Below are 25,965 nucleotides of genomic sequence, written 5' to 3'. Positions count from 1 at the left end.
TACCTTATAGTCATTTTTAATGTATGCCAGGGAAAAGGGCAAATGCACGAGAAGTGCAAAATGCATGCAAAATTCAGTCTCCTGCAAATCTCAGCTTTCATTTTCAGAAGAGTATGTTTCCAGCCTTTATTGCTGAGCAGATGGGCTTGAACCTATGTGGGCAATTACTGATGAACAAGATTTCTGGTGATAATGAGGTGTCAGTGCAGCTCTGTCCCCATCCCTATGATTGGCCAAGGCAGAGTAATAGGCAGGTTTCCCAAGACATGGGCCCCACTTGCTGCCCTGGGACTCCCAGCCCCACAGACTCCACCTGGTGTGGCGGGCAAACTCACCTCCATGCCAGCTGCACCTGGAGAGGAAGGCCCAGCCGGGGAGAAACATCTGTCCAGCAGCATCAGGGCCACGCCAGCATTCGGCCCCACCCCAGAACCCAGCAAAGCGATGTGACACCAGGAGGGAGGGCAAAGTCTGAGGAAGCTGGCGATCCAGCTTTCAGGCCTCCAGAGGAAATGAGAGGCCCCAGACCACAGCCGGAAGCAAGGGCAGGGCCAAGAGAGGGGTGGAACGGCCAGCCTTGAGGTTGCCAGGTCGTCCTTTATGCCTTCCGGAGGGGGCGGGGCTAGGTGGGGAGAAGGAGAGGGGCAGGCCTTTCCCTATATAAGGAATGCCATGGCCTGGGCCAAGGAGGAAAAGGAAGGCTTGGCCATCCCAGCCCAGCGAGAGACAGATGGGCAGACCAAGTCTGCAGGGAAGAAGTACTGCTCAACTTCTCCCTGCTCTATTCTGAGGCCCGCCAGAGCTCCCTCTTCAGACCCCACAGGCTACCCCTATGAGGGGCAGATAAAAGTGTCTAGGTCACCCAGGGAACAAAAGGGGCACAGGCCAGAGCACCACAGCAGGAAACGTATGCAAAATATCAAAAATTATAAAAATTAACTGATTTATATAGGTCATTGAATTTAGCTTTTGACACATAATTTAGGTTTCCTTGGCTCAGACAGTCAATTGCTTCCACACAGACAACAGTCCTGCATATGTTACTTGTTTCATGCTAGAATTTTTTTAACAAGTGTTCTCTCACTTTATGGATTTCAGTCTTATCAATGAATCCCTGAGGGATCAGTTGCTTGTTACCATCCAGAAGACCTTTAGCTACACCCGGACCCAGGCGCAGCATCTCTTCATAATCCTCATGGAGTGCATGAAGAAGAAGGAACTGGTAGGCACTGGCAAGGGGGCATTTCCTAGATATATATATAAAACCAATTGGTCCAATGGATGTGTAATGTTTCCAGTCTCAAAGCCTAAGTAGACATGATGTCTTTGGGCAAGTTGGGTCTGGGCTCCCACAACCCAACTTGCTTACCTTGCAGCCCCACAGCAACTGCTGGGAATGTCATTTTAAAGAGCAGAGGGAACCCTTTTTGGCTTGAAACTGTGGCATGGGGAGAGGAGGGGCTCCTTCCCTCCCCCTCCCCCCATTGTTTTCCAGAGCTGAAATGGCCCCAACATGGAATTATTTACATAACTTTGCAGCAGCACGTGGAGTACTCCAAGCACACATTTTTCCAACATTAGGTAAATAACTCCCTGCCCAGGCTATATCTGCTTTTGAAAATGGCATGGTGGGCAGAAGCCTGTCCCTCCCACGCACACTGCGTTTCCAAGCTCAAAAGGGACCCCTCTGATCTTTAAAATGGCATTCCCTAGAGCTGCTGTGTGGCTGCCAAGAAAGCAAGTTGGTTAAGGGAAACCTAGACCCAACTCGCCCAAAAATGTAATGTCTGGTTTGGCCTTCATAGAAATACTCAAAATATCTTTTAGATTTGAGAATGTGCTCCTCCCTTCCACAATTTTGCTTTAATGCTTATGTCTACATCATGATAACCATGATTAAGTATAACCAGGATTGCCTCAAGACTATAATTTGAATCTATGGTTTAAAGTAGGGAAAAGTCTCCCATTTCCAGTGTTATTATCCCACTGTTCTCTTATGCCTTTCAGGGTCCTCTATCTGTAACTTAGACTTTCATAATGTTGTTAATGGATTATATGTATGCACTGAAATATAAAAAAGCCTTGCACTTTTGCAAAGTTGATTATAAATCATTATCTTATTAGAAACAAACAATTCTATAGGAAGAATATTTTTTTAAAAATCAGCACAAGTATTTTATTAATACTCTCAAAACAGTGGGACTGTAGAAAAAAAAAGAAAAAATGTGCCAACTTCAATTTTGAAGAGCATTGTGAAAATTTATGAATTTTTAAAAAATAATTTTGCAGAAGTGCAATTGCCCATCAGTTTGAAATATTGGGAATCTGTTTTTTCCTGCTCTTGCACTCCTGAATAATTATTTATTTTCACAAAGATCCTTTGCTCTGCTTTTTTTTCTTCATGAAAGAAAACTACTCTAAAACCACTGAAATAATAAAACCTGCTTCTGCTGATTTTTTTTTTCTTTTGGGAGGAGTGCTGTTGTTGCTCAAGGGGGGACCTTTAAAGCTAACTAATTCATCAAAAAGGTTTTCATATAATTCTCTTTAGTGAGTGCATCCTGAAAAACATTAGTACCAAACAACTCTGGCAGCTATTTCTGCTAACATAGAATCCAAAACACTGGGATAAATTTGGTAGAACAAATCCCTACTTGGAAGTTATTACAAACCATGCTTTGGGCAATCCAGGTTAGCCTTATGCAGTTGCAACACTAAACCATGATTAAAGTGATTCATAGATGGGAAAAGGATTTAATGTATGAGCAGGGGCTGTAGAAGGAGCATGAATGTGCACCCCTTTCTCATCTGCATGTAGGGTTGCCCATCTCCAGGTGATGTCTGGAGATATACTGGGATTACAACTGATCTCCAGGTGACAGAGATCAGTTCACCTGGAGAAAAAGGCAACTTAGGAAGGTGGACTCTATGGCATTGCAGAACCATCGTGACATAGTGGTTAAGAGTGGTGGACTCTAGTCTGGAGAATCTGGTTTGAATCCCCACTCCTCCACATGAAGCCTGCTGGGTGACCTTGGGCTCATCACAGTTCTCTCAGAACTCTCTCAGCCCCACCTACCTCACAAAGCATTGTTGTGGGGAGGGGAAAGGAAGGCTTTGAGACTCCTGAAAGGTAGAGAAAAGTGGAGTATAAAAACCAATTCTTCCTCATTATACCCTGTTGAAGTTCCTCCCCTCCCCAAACTCCACCATTCTCAGGCTCCACCTCCAAAATTTCCAGGTATTTCCCAACCTGGAGCTCGCAACCCCTATCTATGTTCAAGATCTATGAACATGGTTAACATTTCCCAAGTAATTTAAGAATGCCTGTATCTCAAGTCAGCATTTTTCTAGGCTTATTATTCCTTTTACATGTGAAATCTTTCCTATTGAACTGGAGCAGGCCATTGCTCAGAACACTAGCCTGCTGTTTCTCAGGCCAGAACTGAACTGTTTGATGGAAGGTGATTGAAGTAAAGAAGGTGATGGCAGATCAAATAATAGGGGACTAATGGAAAACTGTAGAAGTAATTTCTCCCTTTGGTTTTAGCTGTAGAAGATCAGTAACTCAACAAAGGAGTTATGGCTTGAGTTTCTGTTTAAATTATTCATAGTGCATCATAAATTCATGGAGCACTGTAAATTATTACACCCCTTAAAATTTCCTGAAAGTATTTAGATAATCTAGAGAGCTGAATCCTAAATGTACTTTCTAAGCACTGCTGCTGCTGTTACTACTAACAATCATTCAGTGTCAGCATTGTGATAAAATGTATGTATGTACATGTGGCAATCCATTTCACGCTAAGGCTTTGGGGATAATTCAATGCATTTTTATTATGGTGCATTCTCTCTAGTAGAATTTGCTTAGTTGTGTCAAAGCTGTCACTAGTGCCCATGATTCTTGAACAGCATATTTAGCGCACATACAATATTGTGAGCCAATTTAAAAGTCTCAAAAAAGCACCTTTTCCCCCCCAGCCCTTCAGTCATGATGCTCATAATTGGCAATCCAGCTATGATTTCAGACAGTGAGAAGGAGTTTGCCCATCACTTAGGTTGTTTATGCATGGGTACTTTCACTCACATTTGCCCCCAGTCTGTCTCGGTTGTTCCTTGGAGTTATGCATGAGTTTTCCGTCCGTTAGAGACGACCTCGCTGCCAGCCCTCACAAATCCTGGAACTTCCCATTTCTCTATTAACCCGAATCTTCCCTCTCCCTTGAGCTCAGCCCAGTTGAAATCCTCGTGCATAAGGCAAAGCGTGGGACACACCAGCCTGATTTCTCTCACAGCCAATTACAAAGCAGCGTGTAAAGAGGCAGGGATTCAAATGCTTCCTGCTTCCTCGGAGCTCATTCTGAGCAGAAGAAAGCCTTTTTAAAACTGAGGCTAGGATTTCTCTGCTCCCTTTCAGATTGCTCCGTTTTTTGTTTTTTGTTCTTAAAACGCTTTTTTGTGCATCAGTTGGGTTTGGGGGGGTTCTCTCACAGTGAGCCAATTACAAAGCAGCATTTAAAGTGGTGGGGACTTGATTTGAGCTTGGAGACTGCTGGTGCAAAGATTTCCAACAGGAAAGTGTGGGTCCAGCGAGCAACAAACCTCAGGTAAAACTCCCATGCATAAACGACCTTAATAACTCAGATTTCAAATTCAGTGGAAAGGGTTGCCCTGCTTCTCCTATTTAACATGTATTTAATGCTAACGAAGTGCTCAATGCTGTACAAAACAGAGAAGAGAAACAGAGATCCACTGTACAGGATATAGCCACTGGCATAATTAAATAGAACTGGCTCTTGTTTACTGTCTCTGAGGAAAATATAGATGAACTCAACCTATTAATTTGATAATGACATTGTTATTGTTATTTCATTGATAGTCAGCCTTCCTCACTGGGACCCAAGGAGGATTGCAAGTATGATTTTTTTTAAAAAACTTTTCAATCAGTGAGGAAGCAGATTGCAAGATATGATAATAGTTGAATTTAACAGCAAAGATTCCTAGTAAGAAGAGAAATGTAGCTGGGCTGGGATTGCAGAATGGGGGGCGGGGACCCAACCAATGCATGCAAACCTATGCTTAAAGCAACAAGATAATCTGTGTAGGAAAGACTATCCCTAATAAAAGTCAGCTCCTGAGCTGAACCATTACTCCTCAGCTTTGCTCCTTCAACAAGAAAGCCCTCCTGAACATTTCTGTTTTGTACACTTTGGCAAATGATGGAGCTTGGGGGCCTTCCAAATAACCTCGGGGAGACCATTCCACAATGGAAGAACCATAACACTGTGAATTGAACCTGATATCTGACTGGTAACCATGGAGTGTCTGCAGAAAGTGATATGCAGATTCTACTTGGTGCCCGATAGTAGCCAGGCCGCAGCATTCTGAACCAGCTGTAATTTCCAAGTTGTCTTTAAGGGCAGAAATATGTACAGTGTATTACACTAGTCTAGCCACAAAGAAACCATAGCCTGGATACACATAGCCGAGTCAGCTGAGGCTAGATAGGGATCCATCTTCCGGGCTAAGCAGAGTTGAAGAATACCTTTTTAAAGTGGCATCAGCTTGCTTCTCCAGCAATAAAAATGAATCAAGCATCATCCCTTGGCTTTTAAATGAGTCTGTGAGAATCAGCTGGACTCCCTCAACAGTAAGGAGTGCCATGTCCTTCAGGACCTCAGCCTTCCCAACCAACCTTACCTCTTCTTGTCAAGATTCCATTTCAGTGTGTTTGTGTGTGTGTGCCATCTAGTCACAGCTGATTTATGGCAACCCCGTAGGGTTTTCAAGGCAAGAGACGTTCAGAGGTGGTTTGCCACTGCCTGCCTCCGCATGGACTGAGAGAGTTCTAATAGAACTGTGACTGGTTCAAGGTGACCCAGCAGGCTTCATGTGGAGGAGTGGGGAATAGAACCCGATTCATCAGATTAGAGTCCGCCACTCTTAGCCACTACACCATGCTGGCTCACTTCAGTATGTTTACCCTTAGCCATTTAACTACAGCTGTCAGACATTGGTTCAGAGTCTTTACCATATCACAAGATGAATTGGATAAAGAAATATATAGCTCCGTGTTGTCATGATATTGTTGACATTCTGTTCCAAAACTACTAATGATTTCTCCTAAGGTCTTGACATAGAGATCGACTAGCATGAGGGATGAGACTGAATTTTGTGGAACCCCACAAGATAGGTCCTACACCATAGAAAATTTGTCCCCAACAGCAACCTTCTGAGTCCTGCCCCTAAGGAACAATTACAATCAATCCAAAGCACAGCTCCTAATCCCTACTCCAAATTTTTCAATAGGATGGCATGAACCACTGTATCAAAGGCTGCTGACAAGTCTAGTAGGAGCAACAGAGAGGTGTTACCTTCGTCTACATTTAGAGGGAGGTAATCTACTAAAGCCACCAGTGCTGCCTCTGTTCCATAATCCAGCATGAAACCAGACTGAAAGGGGTCTAGGGCAGATGCTTTATCCTGAAGTTGCTCTCGTATTCATTGCTACAGGTATTTTATGGAGGTATATAATGGAGGGGTCATCAACATGTTGCCCGTAGGCACCGAGGCACCCATTGACACCTTGCCTAGCACCCACCAAGTGTTTTTAGAAAGTGGCCAGGCCAGGTAGGGCTTTGGCCAACAGGGCTTCTGATTGGTCATTTGAGTTCTGATTGTCTGGGCAGATTTTTAAAAATTGCTTTGGCAGCAGTTTCTATCACCACACAAGGATCTTCATTGCATGATGGAAGGCAATCTGTATTTATGCAAGAAAATGATTTTTAAACTATGTGTTCATTTTAAAAGGCATCCTGTTAAACAAAGCTTCTGCTTGAAATGCTGAAAGGTTACTATTAGAGTTATGCATGACCTCACATCCTGATATTTTGTGATTAGCTCTGCCTCTTGAGACAACCATTTTGTACTTCTATCTACCATACAGTGTCAGAATTCCAAAGGTGCCTGCAGGCTCAAAACTATTAGGGACCCCTGTTGTAATGTGTGTGTTTTTTACCAAGCCTTGAGCACATGAATAAATAGCTTAGAACAGCAAAGAATACTACATTCACTGATAATGACTTGCCAGAGATATACTTTAAATACATTTTGTTTTAACTTCATTTTTAACATTTACAACACTGATGAAAAATCAAGTTGAAGCTTAATTTCTTTTTATCTACTCCTTGGAAAAAGGCTGATGAACCAAGTCATATTGTAAAATTAATTGGTCAAGGGTCATAAAAAGTTACATAAATGTGCTATTGTTCTATCCACAGAAAAAGCTGCCATTGGTAAAATAATAAACTGTGAATCAAAAAACTAATTGAAGGGCTGACTAACTTCAAGAAACTCTATTTAGTTTGGCTAAGACTGGCCTGTATACTTCTTTGCTGAGTAATTTAAGTGCAATTGCATGGAGAGATACTCCAGTCTAAGCCCACAGGAGTAACTCTTCATAGGATTGCACTGTAAAAGGACCATATTGAACAGTGGTAAATGATATTGAGAAAAATGCATTGGCTGAATAAAACCCCTTTGACTGAAATATTCAGTGTTATTCAGACAACCATGCAAGAGTGTTTGCAGGACTGAGATCTAGCCTGAGTTAATAGGTAGTTGCTGTTCTCCTTCAGTACTGCTGGGTTCAGTGGATTCAGGAGTGCCCTTGCATTATATTAGATATGGTCATATAAGGACAGGGATTTAGTTGACAGATGCCTATCAGTATTCTGAGAAAGGGAGTTCTTCCCAGGAGCACACATCCATATTAAGGGAGCTCAGGAAAACATTTAATTAGTCTCTAGCTAAAGGGAAACAAGACAATCCCATCTCTATTTGGCATGCATGATTGATGAAGATTTTTTCTCTTGTTTGACAGCTTTACATTTACTCCCTTTGCCAACATCAGCCGCATTTGTATTCATAATGGAATCTCATGATTTTACCGATTCATATAATCTTGTTGAAAAGGCCTATCCTAAAGTGAAAAAGTAGTCACATGTTCCAGCAGTTGCTTCATGGTGTCACTAGCAGGAATATAAAAGAATAGTTAAAAGAGACAACCAATGTGCTTTTAATTGCTGTTATGTCTTTATTGATGTCTCTGAATCTATTGACTCAAACATTTCTAAACCTCAGCCTTGTGAAACTCTCCTATATTAGATTTTCCTAGTGCGTAAAATTAGAGAATGTAAAAAAATTTTTTAAAGCCCTTTAAATTCATAGCCCAATTTAGTTTCTCCCACGTCTTTGAATTTTATCCCCATCATCACCTTCCATATTTCAGAAAGGTCAGATGCAAGTTGAGCATGGAACAGTTCCTGGGACCCTCGTATAGGTTACATAGTCCACAGTATATGGACTTGCTACCATTACAAAGCCATTCATTTCCTACCCTTATTTTCCATACACGATTATGGAATATTGGAGGCAGCGCTTAGATTTAAACTATTTCTCCTCTTTCCTTCTGTCCTTCACAATGACCCTATCAACAATGTTTATCATGTTTAATGTTTCCATTGGATGAATACACCTAATGTTATCATATGCCAAATAACTTTTGGGGAACGCTTGAATAACCATTTTTCTCATGGAGTGTTGTAAAGGAAAATTCATAAACTGTGATATAAAATAGAGAAAGCACTGAGGGGCAGGAAGAGAGGTTGCTTTTGTTTTAATAGCTTGAAAATTTCTTCCTTTTACATGCTGGTACCTTCCTTATGTTTGATCACTTCTTTAGATGTCAGCATTTTAAAAAACAATGTCTGAAAACTGACTGCATATTACCAATTCATGATAACACTTCAAGCACTAAAATTTTAAATAAGGGTCCACTTTGAACTCATGTAGGGTTTATTTAAGCATCAGGGCTGATCAAGGCATTTCTAGGAATTGTCAGTTCAAGGTTGTAAGGAACCAGTTATTGAGTAAGGTTACATGAGACCTGAAACTGTCTATTCTGACTGCCAACAGCTCTTCAAAGATTCATGCCAAGTCCTTTCCAACCCAGCAATCTATTTTTTTAGCTGAAGATGCTAAACATTGAACCTATGACAGTCTGCATGCAAAAGTCATTCTCCTCCACTGAGCTATGGAATTTCCCCAAGTTCTAAGGGCACTAAGAGTGGATGTTGCATGAACTGAAATGGGGCATCCTAAACCTAAAGCTGAGTTATAGTGTGCCAGATTGTGACAGGCCCTTTCTTGGAACCAAAGGGACCCACACAGTCTCTTATTATTTTGGGGAACAAGGTATATTTTAAACTATAAACCTTCTCAGTTACAAGATGTTGTAGGGTAGCAAGTGTAAAGGCTTTGGATTCACTGCTGTGAGGTAAATATCGTGGTGACCAAGAAGAACCCAGATATAACTGAGACAGGAGCTGTATGTAAATAACAAAGAACATGTATTTATTTATATGTTGTTTTTAAAGAACAGATCAGCAGTACAAGCCTCCAGACAGACAAAGGAAAAGCCTGGCCGAGGCAAGTTGAGCATGGAACAGTTCCTGGGACCCTCGTATAGGTTACATAGTCCACAGTATATGGACTTGCTACCATTACAAAGCCATTCATTTCCTACCCTGAGCCATGTCCGCACTGCGCATTTGCAGCTCTGAATTCTGCGGGCTTTCCTTGCATGTTCCACTTCAACTTACCCAAAGGATTCCGAGGACATCTCCAGAGCGCAATTTCGCCGCATTAAGTGCATCCACTTGTTGCGGGAGCTGGCGGATTGTGCCAACGCCCAGGAATAACCACCAGTACCAGTAGAGCTTGTAGAAAATGCAGTTGTTTATTCACAGTGCTCTAAACACACTCTTTCCACCACTATCTCCCGACATTAGACTCACAGAGTCTTACACATATACAGATGCCATCTCCAGGCAGCAATTAGTGTTCCTGGCTGAGTCACTCTCCAGGTGCAACTCATCACCTTCAGGCTGAGTCACCCTACAGGTGCAACTCATTAACTCAGTCTCAGGCCTTCTAGGGGCTTTCCAGGTTATTGCATCAGCTTAGCTTGACACTTAGATCTCCTGAATCTAAAACCACCTGCCATTGCTAATATGAACAGACTTGCATATTCTGTCACTCCTTCTCAAGTTTGTCATATTTGCTTTGACAGTTGCAAGAATCTGTTGCAATCCACCACCTTGGTGAACAGATCTGCAATATTGTTTACACCTGCACATCTCATTACTGTTATCAGATTATTGTTTATTGCAGCTGACACATTTTGATACCTTATCTTGACATGCTTGCTCTTGCCACGGAATGACTGCTCGTTAGCAAGAGTTTGCGCTGCTTCATTATCTGAAAACACTTGTACCGGCAGAGATACATTTACACCCAATTCTTTCATTAAGAACACAAACCATTCTATTTGTCCCACACACTCGCTAATGGCACTATACTCTGCTTCACATGAGCTAGTAGCCACGAATGTTTGCTTAAGGGACTTCCAGTGAATTGGTGCCTTCCCCAGAAACAAGATGTACCCACTTGTTGATCTGGAATCGTTCTCATCTGCCCAGGATGCATGTGCATACGCTGTCAGACTTCCTCCCTCTGCCCTCAGGTTTAACTGCTTATCCACGATGCCCTTTAAATACCTAAGAACCCGCTTAAAAGCCTTCCAGTCTCTTTGCTTTGGAGACATATTTCGTTTGGTGAGACAGTGTACAGCTTGATAGATATCTGGTCTTGTCCAGCAAGCAAGGTACAGAAGGCTACCGACAAGAGACTGATATAGCTCTCTGTCACACTCCTCTTGCCCTTCTGTCTCATCTTTCACATACCCTGTGACCATTGGGGTATCCACAGCATTTGCATTTGCTAAGTTAAACTTCTCCAGCAATTGCTGTATTTTTCTTGGTTGAGACAAAGAATAAAATCCCTCCTTGTCTCTGGAGGGATTCCACCCCCAAATAACTTTGGATTGGTCCCAAGCATTTCAACTTGAATTTTGTGCTCAACTCCTTCTGAAATTGCAATTGTTCCTGTTTTGTACTGGTGACCATACAAATATCATCTACAAAAACAATCAAATATGACACGATTTGCCCCGTGCTTCTCAAATACAGACAGGAGTCAGCCACACTCTGGGAGAAACCTAATTGCTTTATGGCTTTGTCAAAGCAATTATACAATTCCCTGGCAGATTGGTGGAGACCATAAATAGCCTTGTTTAACTTTAACACCATGCCACCGTCTTTTAGCTTGTAACCGGGAATTTGCTCCATGAAAATTGTTTCCTTTAATGGAGCGTTGAGGTATGCAGTCTTGATATCATAATGCCATACCTCTAGATTCTTTAACCCTGCTACTGCCAGCACAGATCTAACAGATTCAGCCCGAATCGTCGGACTGAAGCATTCATCATAGTTTAGGTATTTTCTTTGGCTATATCCCTTGCAAACAAGCCTGGCCTTTCTTTGCACAGCACCATTTGCAAGCCTTTTAACCTTGAAAATCCATCTGCAACCTATTACTGATTGCCCGCTTGGAAGTGATGTGGGACTGAACACCTTATGCTCCTTCAGAGCTTCCATCTCCACATCCATCGCTTCAAGCCATAAATTCTTCTCTTTATCTCCCAGAGAAAGAATTTCCTGGTAACTAGCAGGTTCATGGATTGACACATAATTAGCACAGTCGCAGTATTCATCAAACCCAAACCTTATAGGAGCTACACCCTTTGTAGTCCTGTCAGAATGTCTGACTACCATTTCCCCCACCTCCCCTCCTTCTGAATCTTCAGACTTTGCAGCTTGCCTGCTGGGAGTCCTCTGTGGGGAAATGTTTACCTCTTGGGTTTCTGCCTGTTCACTTAAAGGCAACTGCACTGTTTCCTGCTCCTTTTCCTCCCCGTGCAGCCTTGGCCAGTTTAAAGATTCCCCAAAGCTTGCTGATCTGCTGAATGTGATCTTATTTTGGGGATCTCCAAACCTGTAGGATTTAGCTGCATTCTGATAGCCTAGGAAAAGTAATTGTTTAGACCTTTTGCCACCCTTTCTTCTTTGATGCAAAGGTATATTGACCCAAGCTTTAGACCCAAAAATCCTCAAATGCTTTAAAGATGGGTTCTTCCCATATAACACTTTATAGGGGATGTCATTTATGCTTGAGGTCCACAAGCGGTTGATCAAGTAATTTGCAGTCTTGATCGCCTCTCCCCAAAATCTAGGTTTGAGCTGAGAGTCTTCCAGCAGAGCTTGCATCATTGATTGCAAGTATTGATTTCTGCGCTCTGCGACCCCATTCTCCTGTGGCACCCCAGGATTAGCAAGTCTCTGCTCAATGCCTTTACTTCCCAGCCATTGAGTCAGGGCATGTGATAAGAATTCTCCACCCCTATCTTTTTTACTTTGAGGTTTAATTGCCTCCAACCCTGGCAAGCCAATATTTGATAGTTTGACAAGCCTCACTCTTATTTTTCAAGAGATAAATCCATCCAAAACGGGTCCTGTCATCAACCACACATAATGCATATTTATTCTTGGACACACTGTTTGGATAGGGGCCACTCAGGTCCATATGCACGAGCTCTAGGGGTTGGCTACTAACCCTGCTGCTGGCTTTTGCCACTGGACCCCTCCTACTCTTCACTGATTTGCAAACTGTGCAGTCCAAGAAAGTGTTGCACTTATTTACCTTCAGTTCACCCCCTAATGCCTCTAGGGTTTTCCTAAGAGTAGAATATGATGTATGGCCAAGCCTCCTGCGGAGGAGATGCTGGCAGCCATCATGTGGTTTAGGGTTTAATGCTTCCACCGCATTAGACTCTTCTGAGCCACTGTGCACCACATAAACATCTTTGTTAATGTGCCCCTTTAACAACACAGCCTCATTTTTCTTAATCAGGCAGGCCTTGTCCTGAAACACCACCGTATATCCAGCCTGGGTGAGGGCTGAAACACTTAATAGATTATTCTCGAGCCCTGGGACACACAGCACAGACTTGAACGTGTGATTTAACGCAGGAAAAAACACCTCCCCCTCACATGCCACCTCCAAACGCTTCCCATCTGATAAACTTACATGACTCTTGGCAGAACATTTCTTTGCGTTTAACTTTGCAGCAGAGTTAACAAAAACCTTGGAAGCTCCACTGTCAATTAGCCAGAGGCTGCTTGCTTCTCCAGCCTCTGCCAGTACTACAGAGGTATGTGAGGAATGTTCAGTCTGTTTACGCTGACGTCTCTTGGCCAGCTCATTAGGGCAGTCTCTTTTGAAGTGCTTCGTTGAGCTACAGCTGAAGCATTTCCTGACAAAGAGCACGCACTCCTTCGGTTCCTCCTTGAAGCCACTGTTCCTCCGACCAGCTCCACGTGCTTGCTTCTGCTGCAAACTCTGCGCAGGGTAGATGAACGCCTCCCATCCTGGTGTCTTCGGCGATGTCATCGGTGAAGTCATCGGCGTTGTCATCCGCGTTGCCATCGGAGTAGACTGTTTGGGATGTCCCTCTCTCGGGTGACCCTCCCACTGCTGGGCTGCTGTCTGCCGCGATGATTGATGAGCTGCTCTTATCACCGGATGCGGTCTCGCCTGGGCTGCGGCCATCTCATCCTGGCTCTCCCACCGTCTTGCTTCATCTTCAAGGATTCTCCCCGACACGTACTCTGGTGTTAAACGTGCCACGTCCATACACTCCAGAGATGTTATCAGCACATGGTAGCTTTCATCTAGGGATCCTAGCATAATGTGCATTCGGTCTTCTGGTGTGTAAGTCTTCCCCCTCTAGCTGTCTGAACACCTCCGCTAGATTCCTGAGGTGCTCGGCTGCCGGCTTGTGGGGTGATTTATGGCTTCGGTACAGCCTCCTCGTTAATGAGAGGATAGTCCTGGCTGAAGTCCGAAGATGCACCTGCTTCAAAGCCTCCCACGCTTCCTGGGCATTTGCCTTTCCTGACACGTAGACTAATTGACTGTTGTCTACTGACAGAATTATATTAGCTAGAGCCTTACTGTCTCGTTCCCGCTCCACTGCAGTTACAGGCACATGCTCTATGGCTCCCCACTGAGCCTCTCTCTTGAGATAATGTTCCAATCTCACCAACCACGTAGCATAGTTGTCCTGGGTCAGCTTTTCCAAGGGAATTTGAGATTGAGCCATCTCACCACTCAATCTCCCACTGCTTCTACAGCTTCTATGGCTTCTGGAATCCTGGATGCTGCTGTGCTACTCTCACTAGTCCCGTGAGGCGTAGCAAACTGGGCCCATAACCCTGTTGCGGGAGCTGGCAGATTGTGCCAATGCCCAGGAATAACCACCAGTACCAGTAGAGCTTGTAGAAAATGCAGTTGTTTATTCACAGTGCTCTAAACACTCTTTCCACCACTATCTCCCAACATTAGACTCACAGAGTCTTACACTTATATACAGATGCCATCTCCAGGCAGCAATTAGTGTTCCTGGCTGAGTCACTCTCCAGGTGCAACTCATCACCTTCAGGCTGAGTCACCCTACAGGTGCAACTCATTAACTCAGTCTCAGGCCTTCTAGGGGCTTTCCAGGTTATTGCATCAGCTTAGCTTGACACTTAGATCCCCTGAATCTAAAACCACCTGTCATTGCTAATATGAACAGACTTGCATATTCTGTCACCACTTATACGGCGAATTAAAAAAATAACACGTCCTCCACACCCGGTGCCTGAAAGTGGGAACATGCAATGCGTGTTCGATCCACTTCCTGCTGCCAGCCCACTTCCTGCTGCCAGCCAACCCCCGCACTTCCCCTGCCTCCCTTACTAACGCTGGACCAATCGCCATCCTTGCTTGGAGCGCTGACTGGGCATGCGTGGGAGCATGCCGGTCTGGGCTTTTCAAATGCAGCGGAGAAAGGCAGCGCGGTGGGAGCAGAAATTTAAAGTCATATAGGATTCTTTTGTACTGAATGCGTGTAAATTGCGAGGTAAGTTTCTAGTGCGTTCATGGGGCTGGTTTCATGAACTATCCATCATTTATTCCCCAACTACAGAGACACAGAGTAAAGGCAAAGAAACCAGCATTTGTTGACAGAAACTAGGATTTGAATGACTGCAAGTGGAATCCTGGTTTGATAAACTCACCATAGCTAAATGAACTATGGTTGCATATTATACCTGAACCAAGTAACTGCCTCCTGCTTAAAAGTTTAGGTTCTCTGTATGTTCATTTAATTCACAGGCCATTCTAAATTATATCTACTGCCTCTAGCTGTTCTAACCTAGCTGTTGTTTACCTGATCCCTTGTGGGGTTTTATTTTTAACCAGGGACTTGTTTGCATACTTTCATTTTACCTCAAACTGTGATTCACCATTGGGTATGGAAGCAAATAAGAGGACAAAATGAATTAAATGGTTGTTATCCCAGGGTAACTGATGTTTTAAATAAACCTACCTAATCTGATTTTGAGTATGCTGAACACATTTCAAGAGAGAGAAATGAGAACCCAATTTAAGAAAGCGTTTGATCAAAGCACAGATCCTTTTGTACATAAAATGGAACTTAAATGTATATTGAACTGATTTCTTGAATCAAAGCCAGGGCAAGTATTTCTACTGCCATTATTCATACAAGGATGCTGAATGTAATGACCAAGGCATTCAGTACTGCTATTATCGTTAATAAGGACTTCCTGTGTGTATAAGTGTTTTGCAATTGGGTCAATAGAAATTATCTAAATTCTTATAAATGTACTGCATTTGTAATAATTGAATTTATAATTTAGAGACATTCCCTTATAGTTAACAGTGTTGGTGAACTGGTAGTTTGAGTACTTGCCTCAAGATCACATGACCTTAGTTCTAGAACATGCCTTGAAGCTGTGATATTTAGTGGCTCAAGGGCCACATGTGGCTCCCAAGAGGGAGTACTCACCCCATGTCCCAGGAAAGTGGCAAGGCCATTGTCTTGTGGGGCTTGAGAATGACACATGTTTGCACCTTGGAACAGCTGCAAGCAGAGGGACAGGAAGACAGGTAAGCTGCGAACATCCCTGATACGTGAGCCTGGCAATGGAATTAAAGTGCCTATCCTGTCCCAAAACTCCACACCCTTCTCCTCAATGTCTTCCCTCTCATCTGGAGTAACCCAGAGTAAAACCACTAGCACCAAGGCAGCCTCCAAAAAAAAGACCAAGCTGGCCACGGCGGATGGTGGTAGTTTTACTTCCCTTTTCCATGGCCGGTTTGCTGTCTTGTGGGTGCCTTGGCAATCTCACTATCTTTCCTGAGCTATGTGTCTCATGCTTAGTAGAGAGCAGGAAGGCAGAGAGGGAAGCCTTTCTCCTCACTATAGATACACAAGAACTGACTAAGGTTCAACAGTGCTAGGAAGAGACTACCCTACATGCACAGAGGTACTCTGGTAATTTACAACATTAATATTATTTATTATTAATTAATATTACATTATATTATGGTATGTTTTATATTATGGATGTTTATGTACATTTATATTATGGTAATATTTTATATTATGGTATGTTTGTGTTTGATGGGGTGGCGCACAGGGCATACAGTAGTCATATGTCTCTTTTGGTTGATGGAATTGCAAATGTGGTTCTCCAGGAACGTGGAGTGAGTATCACTGCCATAGAGATTGCTGTACAAGATGTCATAGCTGCTTTTCATGTTAAAGTTGTTTTACATCATTCCTCAATTCTGGACCCAGAAATATTACAGCATGTTTTATGTGTACAGATACCACAATTGCTGGTTTTCAAATGCTAAGTTATGGACACTAATGGTGGCAGGGAGAATTCCATATCAAAAGTATGAGAATTTCAGGATATACCATGAGCCAGTGGTTGAAGTTGTGGATTCATGAACTTCCCCTCCACTACACTTCTGTGCCACTCAGTAGTGGTGGTAGAAAGTGCCATCAAGTCACAGCCAACTTATAGCAACCCCATAGGGTTTTCAAGGCAAGAGACAAACAGAGGTGGTTTGCCACTGCCTGCCTCTGCATAGCAACCCTGGACTTTCTTGGTGGTCTCCCATCTAGATACCAGCCAGGACCGATCCTGCTTAGCATATGACGAGGTCAGGCTAGCCAGGGTCACTCAGGAATACATATCTAAAAAGTTCAAAAAAACCATACTCCTAGATGAGGGCTTTGAAAAGGCTTTGCGAAATCCCTGGTATCATTGTTTCTTTTCTATTTTAGCTGATTTCTACTTCAGTCATATATAGTTAAGAATCAGATGAAATGTTTTGCATAAGTAATTTCATCCTAATAAAAACTGCATTATTAACAATTTATATTAAAATCACAAATGTATGTATGAGATGAAGGCGTTTTTAAGGGTAGTGTAAATAATAGCAGGTACCTTTATTCTACCAAGAAGGCTACTGGAAGCCAGTAAAAATTCTGACTTCTGTATCTATTTGACATACAGAGTCAGCTACTGAAAAGATAATTGCAACTGGCTGTAGATATTGTGACGGACCTTACAGGACAAAATAATTTCTAAGCATTTGCACCTCCTCCTAATTTTTATATCCCATCACAACTCTCAAGACTGATTGGAAGCACCCAGCAGAGCATTTTTGACAGCAGATTCATAAGGAGGCACCATATTAGATAATTGGCCCCAATCAAGCCTGTATAAGAGCATGCCCTGACCTGGATAGCTGAGGCTAGCTTGATCTCATCAGATCTTGGACGCTAAACAGAGTCAGCCCTGGTTGGTATTTGGATGGGAGACCACCAAGGAATATCAGGGACACTACGCAAAGGCCGGCAATGGTAAACTACCTCTGAACATCTCTTGCCTTGAAAACCCTACAGGATCACCATATGTTGGCTGTGACTTGACAGCAAAAACACCACAAAAAATGAAAAACACAGTTATATGCATGCTGCTGCTATACTCAATATTTCCAGTTTGGTTCAGCTGAGGAGGCAGATTCATGTACCCGTTCTTGCTTCTTCCACTGAAATGAAGTGAAGGACATGGGTTGGGGAACTATGCATAAGATTCTGGAACTGAACAAATACGTGCAAAGTTATTATTTATATAATAGAAAAAAAATAGTGGGGCTGTGTAAGTATTTACATGTTTCCATTACTTTGGAGTGATTTGCTGTGGAACAATTCAAGATCTCATAAAATGTATGACAAGTGTCTTTAAATATGTCTTGGACTGCTTCTTGAAAAATATGTTGGCAGCAATTCCGGGGGGTTGTTTTTCTCCTAGAATAAGCATTGGAGTGGGTGTTCTCTAGAGAGCTGATAATCTGTAATGTTTTTACCTTCAATTCAGGTTGACATTCAAAAGATAATGATTCAATGTTTTATTCAACATGACACTCAGTTCCTGTTTTGCTATTAACCTACTTAAGTCAGCTTTTGTTTGGGGAAAAAATTTGAAAGCAGCTTGATTCAACATGTTGTTAGGACATCTAGGGAACTCTGTTTCTTTCGGTAACAGCCGCTTGGTTTGCATTTGAAAAAAATCAATGAGGTCGCATTAGCCATTCTTCTTTACATAATAAACTCTGAGACTTATCAATATTTATTGATGAAAATGAGTGCAATTGATTTCTAGCTGGCAGTCATCCAGGTGTTTTTAAGAGCCTAGACCTGAGCTCCCATTTTTCTATTAAAGGTAACTTTCACAGATAATTTTAATTTTCTTCAAGAATCAGTAGGTTTATACCCCAGCTTTCTCTATGTTTGCACAGAATTACATTCCATTGATTTCAGTGGAACATACTACCAAAGAAATGTGCATAGAACTGTAACCTTATTCTGGGTTTATCCTGTGGCATATTATTTTTCCATAAACCTGCCATATCTAGATTTAACCACCAGGTGGTAGCACTGAGCTGCACTCTCTTGACATAATATCAAAGGCAAGATGGTGAGAGGAATTGCAATTGTGAGCAGAATTAGGATTCAACTAGTGTCAAGACTTTTGAAAATGTAAACACACACATTGCTGACACATCCTTTGGTTTCAAGTATAGAAAGCTAAGGGCTCAGAGCATTCTCTCCCTGCATCTTTGGCAAAAGACTTGCAGCAATTTAGACAGAACATGTTTGAATGCCTACAAATTGTTCCTCTCTGCTACTTTTGCATCAGCTGCATTTCATCTAGCCCTGTTGAGTATGATTCAGAATTTAATGACAAATAAGTAAGGCGAGTGCCAGGTTTTTTTGTGCCCTAGGCAAGGTTAACTACTTGAAAGCAAGATGATATCCCAGTGGTTTCAAAACATTGATCCGACTCTCCCATCTTGTTTGACTCAATGGTTTAACGGTTATTCCTGATACATGGGTAGTTAGAATTTGCCAATGCTGAGTCGATGCAGAGAAATAACTGTAGATCTTTTGAACCAAACTGAAGAAACTAGTTGCTTCCAGACAACACTTAGCAGCATCATTGACTACCAAGTGTGTGGATTGAAAAGCATGAAAAAGGCATGTGGATTTATGTCCAGGACTCTCTTTTATCCATTTTCTTTGCCTTTCATGTTATTCATTATCAAAACCTTTAGTGGAACAAATCCCAAGAAAGTTTCTTTTATTGTTACCTCAGGCTCAGACACCTAATTATCTGATGGTTTGATTACATCAACATAACGTATAATCGTTGTCATTTGTTCAATATGACTAACATCAGGTGTGAAGTCCAGAATTACTGAGTAATATTTGCTGAGTTTGCACATGCTAAAATTTTCTGCTTAATAGCACCTGCTTGAAGCTGTATTTTGGATATCTTTTCCTAAGTAGTGAAACATTGTTTCTTAATCTTTAACTCTGCGCAAATGTTCATTCTTGATAGGATCAAAAAGGGCTAAATATTCTACAAACTTCAAAAAAAATCCATTGTTAGCACTTGTACCACAGAATGCAAAGTTTTGTATGCCAATAACTCTGACAGAAGTAATCAAGCATTCCAAGATTTGTTGCCAGTTCAATTCTTCTTGACTGATTTTCTGCTGGTTAATAGCATCAATTGTTTTTCCTGTAGATAAGCGCAATTCAAGTTCTCTCCATGTCTGATAGTTTTCTAAATCAAGAGTATTCCTTTCATGTGAAGACAGGATTGCTCCAATGTTTTTTCCAGTTTTTTGAACCTGGTTGTAGAATTGATGCACCATTTCTTTTGCTTTGTCAATTAAGGCATCCATCATAAACACCCAGTTGCCATGTGCAGAGTTATCCGAGGCAGCATCTAAAAGATCATCAGGTATAGAGTAATGACGGTAGATATTATTAAGGTGTCTCTGGTGGACTTGATCTTTTGTCAATAAGTAATCAAAAGCTTTGCCACCAAACCTGTCTGGACTGACTGTCCTGTATTTTTTACAGTATTTCATTATAGCAAGATGCACTCAGGCCCTGAGGGATGGGAAATCTATTTCAGCACTCATCAGGTCTGCCGGGGTTCCTTTGGGGAGAACACAAACTTGCACATGGGAAATGCAAGCAGATAATTAGAGATGCAAAAAAAGATTTTGAGGGGCATATTGCTAAACACATCAAAACAATAAGAAATTCTTTAAGTATATTAGAAGTAGGAAACCAGCTAAGGAAGCGGTTGGACCATTGGATGACAATGGGAATAAAGGAACACTAAGGGAGGATAAAGCGATTGCTGAGAAACTAAATGAATTCTTCTCATCTGTCTTCACTGTTGAAGTTACAGGGCAGATTCCTTCTCCTGAACAGAGATTCTGGACGCTCATCGAAGAGCAAGAGAGGAGCTTCTGGGCCACTAGAGAGAGGTCCAGCAAAACCAATTCCTTCATGGCCCAGTAGTTCAGTGGACTTGAGAACTAGGGCTGTTGGGAAAAAAATTTGGAAAAAATTTGTCCCGTTTTGATTTGGGAAATGCCGAAGTCCGAACTCCCCCGATTCAGATCTGTGGAATTTGGTGCCAAGTTCCGAGTTTGGGGAAAAATTCGGCCAGATAAAGCCATTAAAAACACATTTGCGTTTTTCCGCCGCTCCGGGGGAGGGCATTTTTGCAGGTAGAGGTCCCAAAATTTCAGCGTAGCTTGAGGGGGCCCTTCTTGCAAGAACCCCCATGTTTTGTAAAGATTGGGTCAGGGGGTCCCGAGAGAAGGGGCCCGGAAGGGGTCCCCCCCAACATGTAGACCAGCTGCTGGGTGGGAGGCTAAAGACGGGTTGTCACACTGTTTTGCAGCCTCTGTGCGCACTGCTGGAATATAGTCTGCACACCCTTTGGCTGGCTTCAGAAACTCGGCCATCCTCTAATGAAGAGCATGCATCATGGGAATGACCAGAGCCAGCGTTGCCATGTCAGACGAGAGCAACTGTGTATAGTCCTTAAAGGGCTGAAGGACCTCCATGGTTTGAGAGATAGTCAACTGGTCATCCTGGTTGAGGTGGCTCTCTTGCCGCAACCCATTGCTCTCATGGAGCAATGAGTTGAGGGCTCTCCTCCGCTCCACCAAATGCTCAAGCATGGCATGGCTGGAGTTCCAGTGAGGGCTGACGTTGCCCTTAAGGCGGTACTCTGGCACTTCTTCTCACACAGCAGAAATTTGTTTTTCAAACTTTGTGAGAACTGAGTCGTGAGATGCTGGCCTTTCATGATGATACACCAGAAATCACAAGTTGTGGCATCCTGTCTGGATTCCTCTGAAGAGCACAGAGCCAGGGCATCCCTCACCACAAGGTGGAGAAGGTGGGCCACAAAGTAAATCCGTGACTCCAGGCCCAATGCTGTTGCCACCACCCTGATATTTTTACCACCATCCATCACCATGAAGTCCACGGTGATGCCCCTGCCTACCCAGGATGCTAACTAGTGTCTCATGGCGGCGGCGATGTTGTCTGACATGTGCGCCACATCAAACTGCTCAGTGTGGAGCAGAGCCTGGTGATAGCTGGCCTGTCAGCCTTCACCCTGCCTTGAGCTGCTTCCCACACCCGGAACCTCATTGGGTTGCCACCAGTGTGCAGTTAGGGAGAGGTACCCATGCTGCGACTGCAGGCTACTCCAGATGTCGGATGTGAAGTGCACAGTTCTCCCAGCAGTGCAGGAAATCTGTGCCTTCACATAATCCCTTGCAGCCCTGTACAATGAGGGTATCGAGGCCCTACTCATCGTGGTGTGAGCAGGAGGTGCGTACCAGGGAGCCAGGTCACGGAGCACCCTTTGGAAGCTGACTTTCTCTACAGTGCTGAAGGGCAGCCCATCAAGGGCAATCATCTCACTGATGAGACAAGTGGCCCTTCTCGTTGCCCCCTTAATCCCACCTCTTGATACCCTACCAGTGCCACCCTCACCAAACATCTCGGACAGAGATGCTTGGCGTCCCTTCTCTACCAGAGACCCTGCACTGCATGCAGCAGGGAGAGCACGAGGTGAGGGAGGTGATCGACTCTTCCCTCGGCTGGCTCCTGGCCCCTTGGCCACTGGCTCACCAGCCTCTCCCCCCCCCCGAAGAAGCACCAACTGGTGGTGCTTCATCAGATGGTTCTGGAGTCTGAAAGTCAAGAGATGATTAAAGTCTCTCCCTCAACTGATCTGGGCCCTACACAGCTAGCACTGTGTGTATTGTGGATCCTCCACCACCTCAAAGTGCTTCCAGACCAAGGATGTGAGGGGGCACCCATGCTGCCGAGCAGCTACGGGCACCACTGGAGGCCCCTCCTTTGAGAAGCTTGGGGCAGACACACTGTGTCTAGGAGACACAGGGTGAGATGGCAGTAAGGGAAGGGGTTGAGATGGCTGTGCCACAAACATTTGATCTTGGCTCCAAATGCAAGGGGGAGGGGGACTCAATTCAGTGTGTTAGCTCAAGCATATATAAACTCTATGTATGGTTCATGTTTATAAATTTCCAGTGTTCTTTCTTACAAAAAATAAAACTTTTCAGCACTTTCCTTGCACTTTTTACTGTTGGGAAACTGGGGAGTATAAAGGTAACATGTAAAGGTAAAGGTAGTCCACTGTGCAAGCACTGGGTTATTGACCCATGGGATGATGTCACATCCCAATGTTTACTAGGCAGACTATGTTTATGGGGTGGTTTGCCATTGCCTTCCCCAGCTGTCTACACTTTACCCCCACCAAGTTGGGTACTCATTTTACCGACCTCAGAAGAATGAGCTGGCTACCTGAAACCAACTTCCGTCGGGATTGAACTCAGGTCATGAGCAGAGCTTTTGACTACAGTACTGCAGGTTATTACTCTGCATCATGGGGCTCTTATAGGTAACATCTACATAACCTAATTTTACCAAAATGCCTACTTCCTTCATTTTTTAAAAAAAATCTAAGCAGCTCATCTTTCTCCCCCTCTTATTCTCTATTCTTTATTTTGCTGTCAAGGGAACTTTATGCTAAAATATTCAAGCACAACCAGCTAAATTATAAATGCTAAGGTATACTGGAATAGAAGCTGCTGTAAAAGGACCATCATATATTAATAACCCTGGCTGCAAATGGAAGAGGCTTTCCTTCCATGAGTAATTTCTATTGCTCATGCTAAAGCAATGTACATTGATAAAACATCCGTAACATATTCAGCAGTAGCTAAGGAAAACATGCTCAATTAAAAATCTGGCCCAACATTTGTTCACTCTAAATTCTTGTTGCTGCTCTATGGGGGAGTACTGAAGCAATTGTGAAAGACACTATTTCTGTCCCAAGAGAACTAATAGCAATACCTTGGATATCATCTTGTACAGGGAGTACTGCTGCCTGCTTACATGGCTTCTGTAGCTTATCTTGCATCATATGACTTCGGTTTTGTTGACAGAAGAGTCCATCAATCTTTGCCAAGAATAAATTTGCTTCCTTTACCTCTTGAAACAGATGGAATAAAATGTATTATGGTGTAGTGGTATGCTTGGTGCTGATAAATTACCATTTCTTGTGGTTTCATGATGACAAATGATAGAACTTGGAATGCAGTTCCTATTGAACCACTTTTCTCAACATCATCTAAAGCCTTCCTCCAACTTGGGTGGCTCTTTGCTGAGCTGAGTATGCCAATATACACATTAAGATCCCCTTAAAAGAGGAGAAAAGCCATGAATATACAGGACTCTTGGACACTCAGAAAGACATACTTTGTTCTGTAAGTACCTCTTGAGGACAATACTAATAAATGTAATGGGCTCTAGTAGAAGCTGCAGCCAGCCTTTGTTAAGATTAATTTTTTTATCTTAACATGAATAACTTTTCCTGTCCCTTAAACTTACCATGGCAACAGCATTCTTGTGTCTCATTTATCCTCACAAAGACCCATTGTTTAGGTTAATAGAAGTCCCCCTTCAGACCAGTGGAACTGAAGTCAAATGTTTGCTTGAAGCCACTCTCTGTGCCCTGTCCAGATATTTCCTTTTTTCTAGGTCCAATTCCAATATTCTACCCAAAGGAGAAGTAAATAAGAGGTGATAAGCTTGTGTCTTTTCCTGTTCCCTACACAGTTACTGTGAAGAAACATAACTTTATTTCTTCCACTTCACAGTGTTCATACGAATCAACCTTCTGTTCAGATTTATGGAATGTTGTTGCTGTCTTTGGATTGTGTTCTCCAAATTATTTTATTTTTTTATTATTATTACTATTCATTTTTATGGAGTACAGAAATAAGAAAGAGGGAAGAGACATATAGGGAAAATATAACATCATTCCAATCTTTATCCGTGCCCGTTATAACCCACTTTCCCTATTTTACCCCCAGCTAAAATCTCTTATAAGATTACAAAATGTGATTAATAAAATTGAACTCATATAGTTTCCTTTCAATAATCATCCTACATTACTTATCGACTTTCTTATACTTAAAAGCTCATTATGTGTTTTAACATCAACTATTGACCATTCGCTAGAGCCCAACCCAACATTTATTATATGATAATCCGGTCTGTTTAATATAACTTTTCAGCATTTATTTAAGTCTGTCATTTTCCCTCATTTCACAAACATGTTTTGTCCAACATATCTATCAAAAAAACAGTTTCCATCTCTACTTGTAATCGACAATTGGCTTTCTCCACAGCAGATTCGTTAAGCTCAACATCGTTGCGAATTCGTACATGTTTGTAATCCATTCTGATAAATCTGGTGTCTTCTTTGCTTTCCAATACGTTGCAAACAAAATTCTCGCCGCCGTTGTCACATATTGAAAAAGTTCCTTGTGTATAGGTTGTATCTGGATTGGAATTATCCCAAGCAACATATACTTAGTGTTTAGATCAAAATTTGTAAAAGATGAAAGTTTTATACGATCTGAAGAGAAATGGTTGGTTAAAATTAAAGAAATATATGTATTAATTAATTTAACAACACATCAGAAAAATGGTGATACAATGTGTCTAGATGAGCTATGGTTACGAGCTGTAAATAAAATGGAAAATCTTATATTCAAGGGAGACAAAGGACAATGAAAGGACAATGTGCAGTGATGATAGTCTAGCTATTTTACAGAGGACTAAACGGTGTATTCGGTGTGGCAGCATGAATGAGGATATTGGAATAAGTTGTAATATAGAAATTCTGTTGAATAAGTTGATTAAGAGCCCATTCCTAAAGGGGGGGCAAAGCGTTTTAGGAGCTGACACAGGAGCAAACTCACCAGCATCCAGGAGCCACCCGCCCCTGCCACCAGCACAGCCACACCGGCAGGGCTTCCCAGAAGGGAAAGCCCATGCTGGCATGGGGGGGGGGCATTCCCAGGGCATTCCAAGGGGAGGAGCTGCTGTTAGATGGCTTCCTCAACCCTTTTGCCCTGGGAACGCCCCCTTGCACTGCGGCAGTACTGCGCCACTATTTTTGGCAGTGCAGCCCCGTTGGAGGCAGTGGGGGATTTTCCTCCAGTTTGTTTTCAAAATCCCTAAGAAATCCCTTTTTAAACTCTTATTGTAAGAGTTTCTTTGACCAACACCATTGATTTCAGTGTTTAATACCACTCAATCATTAATTGTAAGAGTAATCAATGTTATTAAGAACAAAGGAGTCTTGTGGAGCAGTAATAATT

The 25,965-nt window shown here is 42.6% G+C and overlaps 1 protein-coding gene across 2 annotated transcripts in view; it reads left to right on the top strand.

Moving 5' to 3' along the window:
• Positions 1 to 25,965, top strand: part of TRPM3 (transient receptor potential cation channel subfamily M member 3) — a 315,268-nt gene that overhangs the window by 205,836 nt on the left and 83,467 nt on the right. For both annotated transcript variants that reach the window (XM_056847836.1, XM_056847835.1), the window contains exon 8: positions 1,099 to 1,222. In XM_056847836.1, coding sequence (XP_056703814.1) covers positions 1,099 to 1,222 — 124 coding nt within the window. The remainder of the gene's footprint in view (positions 1 to 1,098; positions 1,223 to 25,965) is intronic.

This window comes from Euleptes europaea, chromosome 4 (genome assembly GCF_029931775.1).
Source record: "Euleptes europaea isolate rEulEur1 chromosome 4, rEulEur1.hap1, whole genome shotgun sequence".
Lineage (NCBI taxonomy): Eukaryota > Metazoa > Chordata > Lepidosauria > Squamata > Sphaerodactylidae > Euleptes > Euleptes europaea.
The sequence above is the reverse complement of the archived record's forward strand: the minus strand, read 5'-3'. Positions and strand labels throughout refer to the sequence as shown.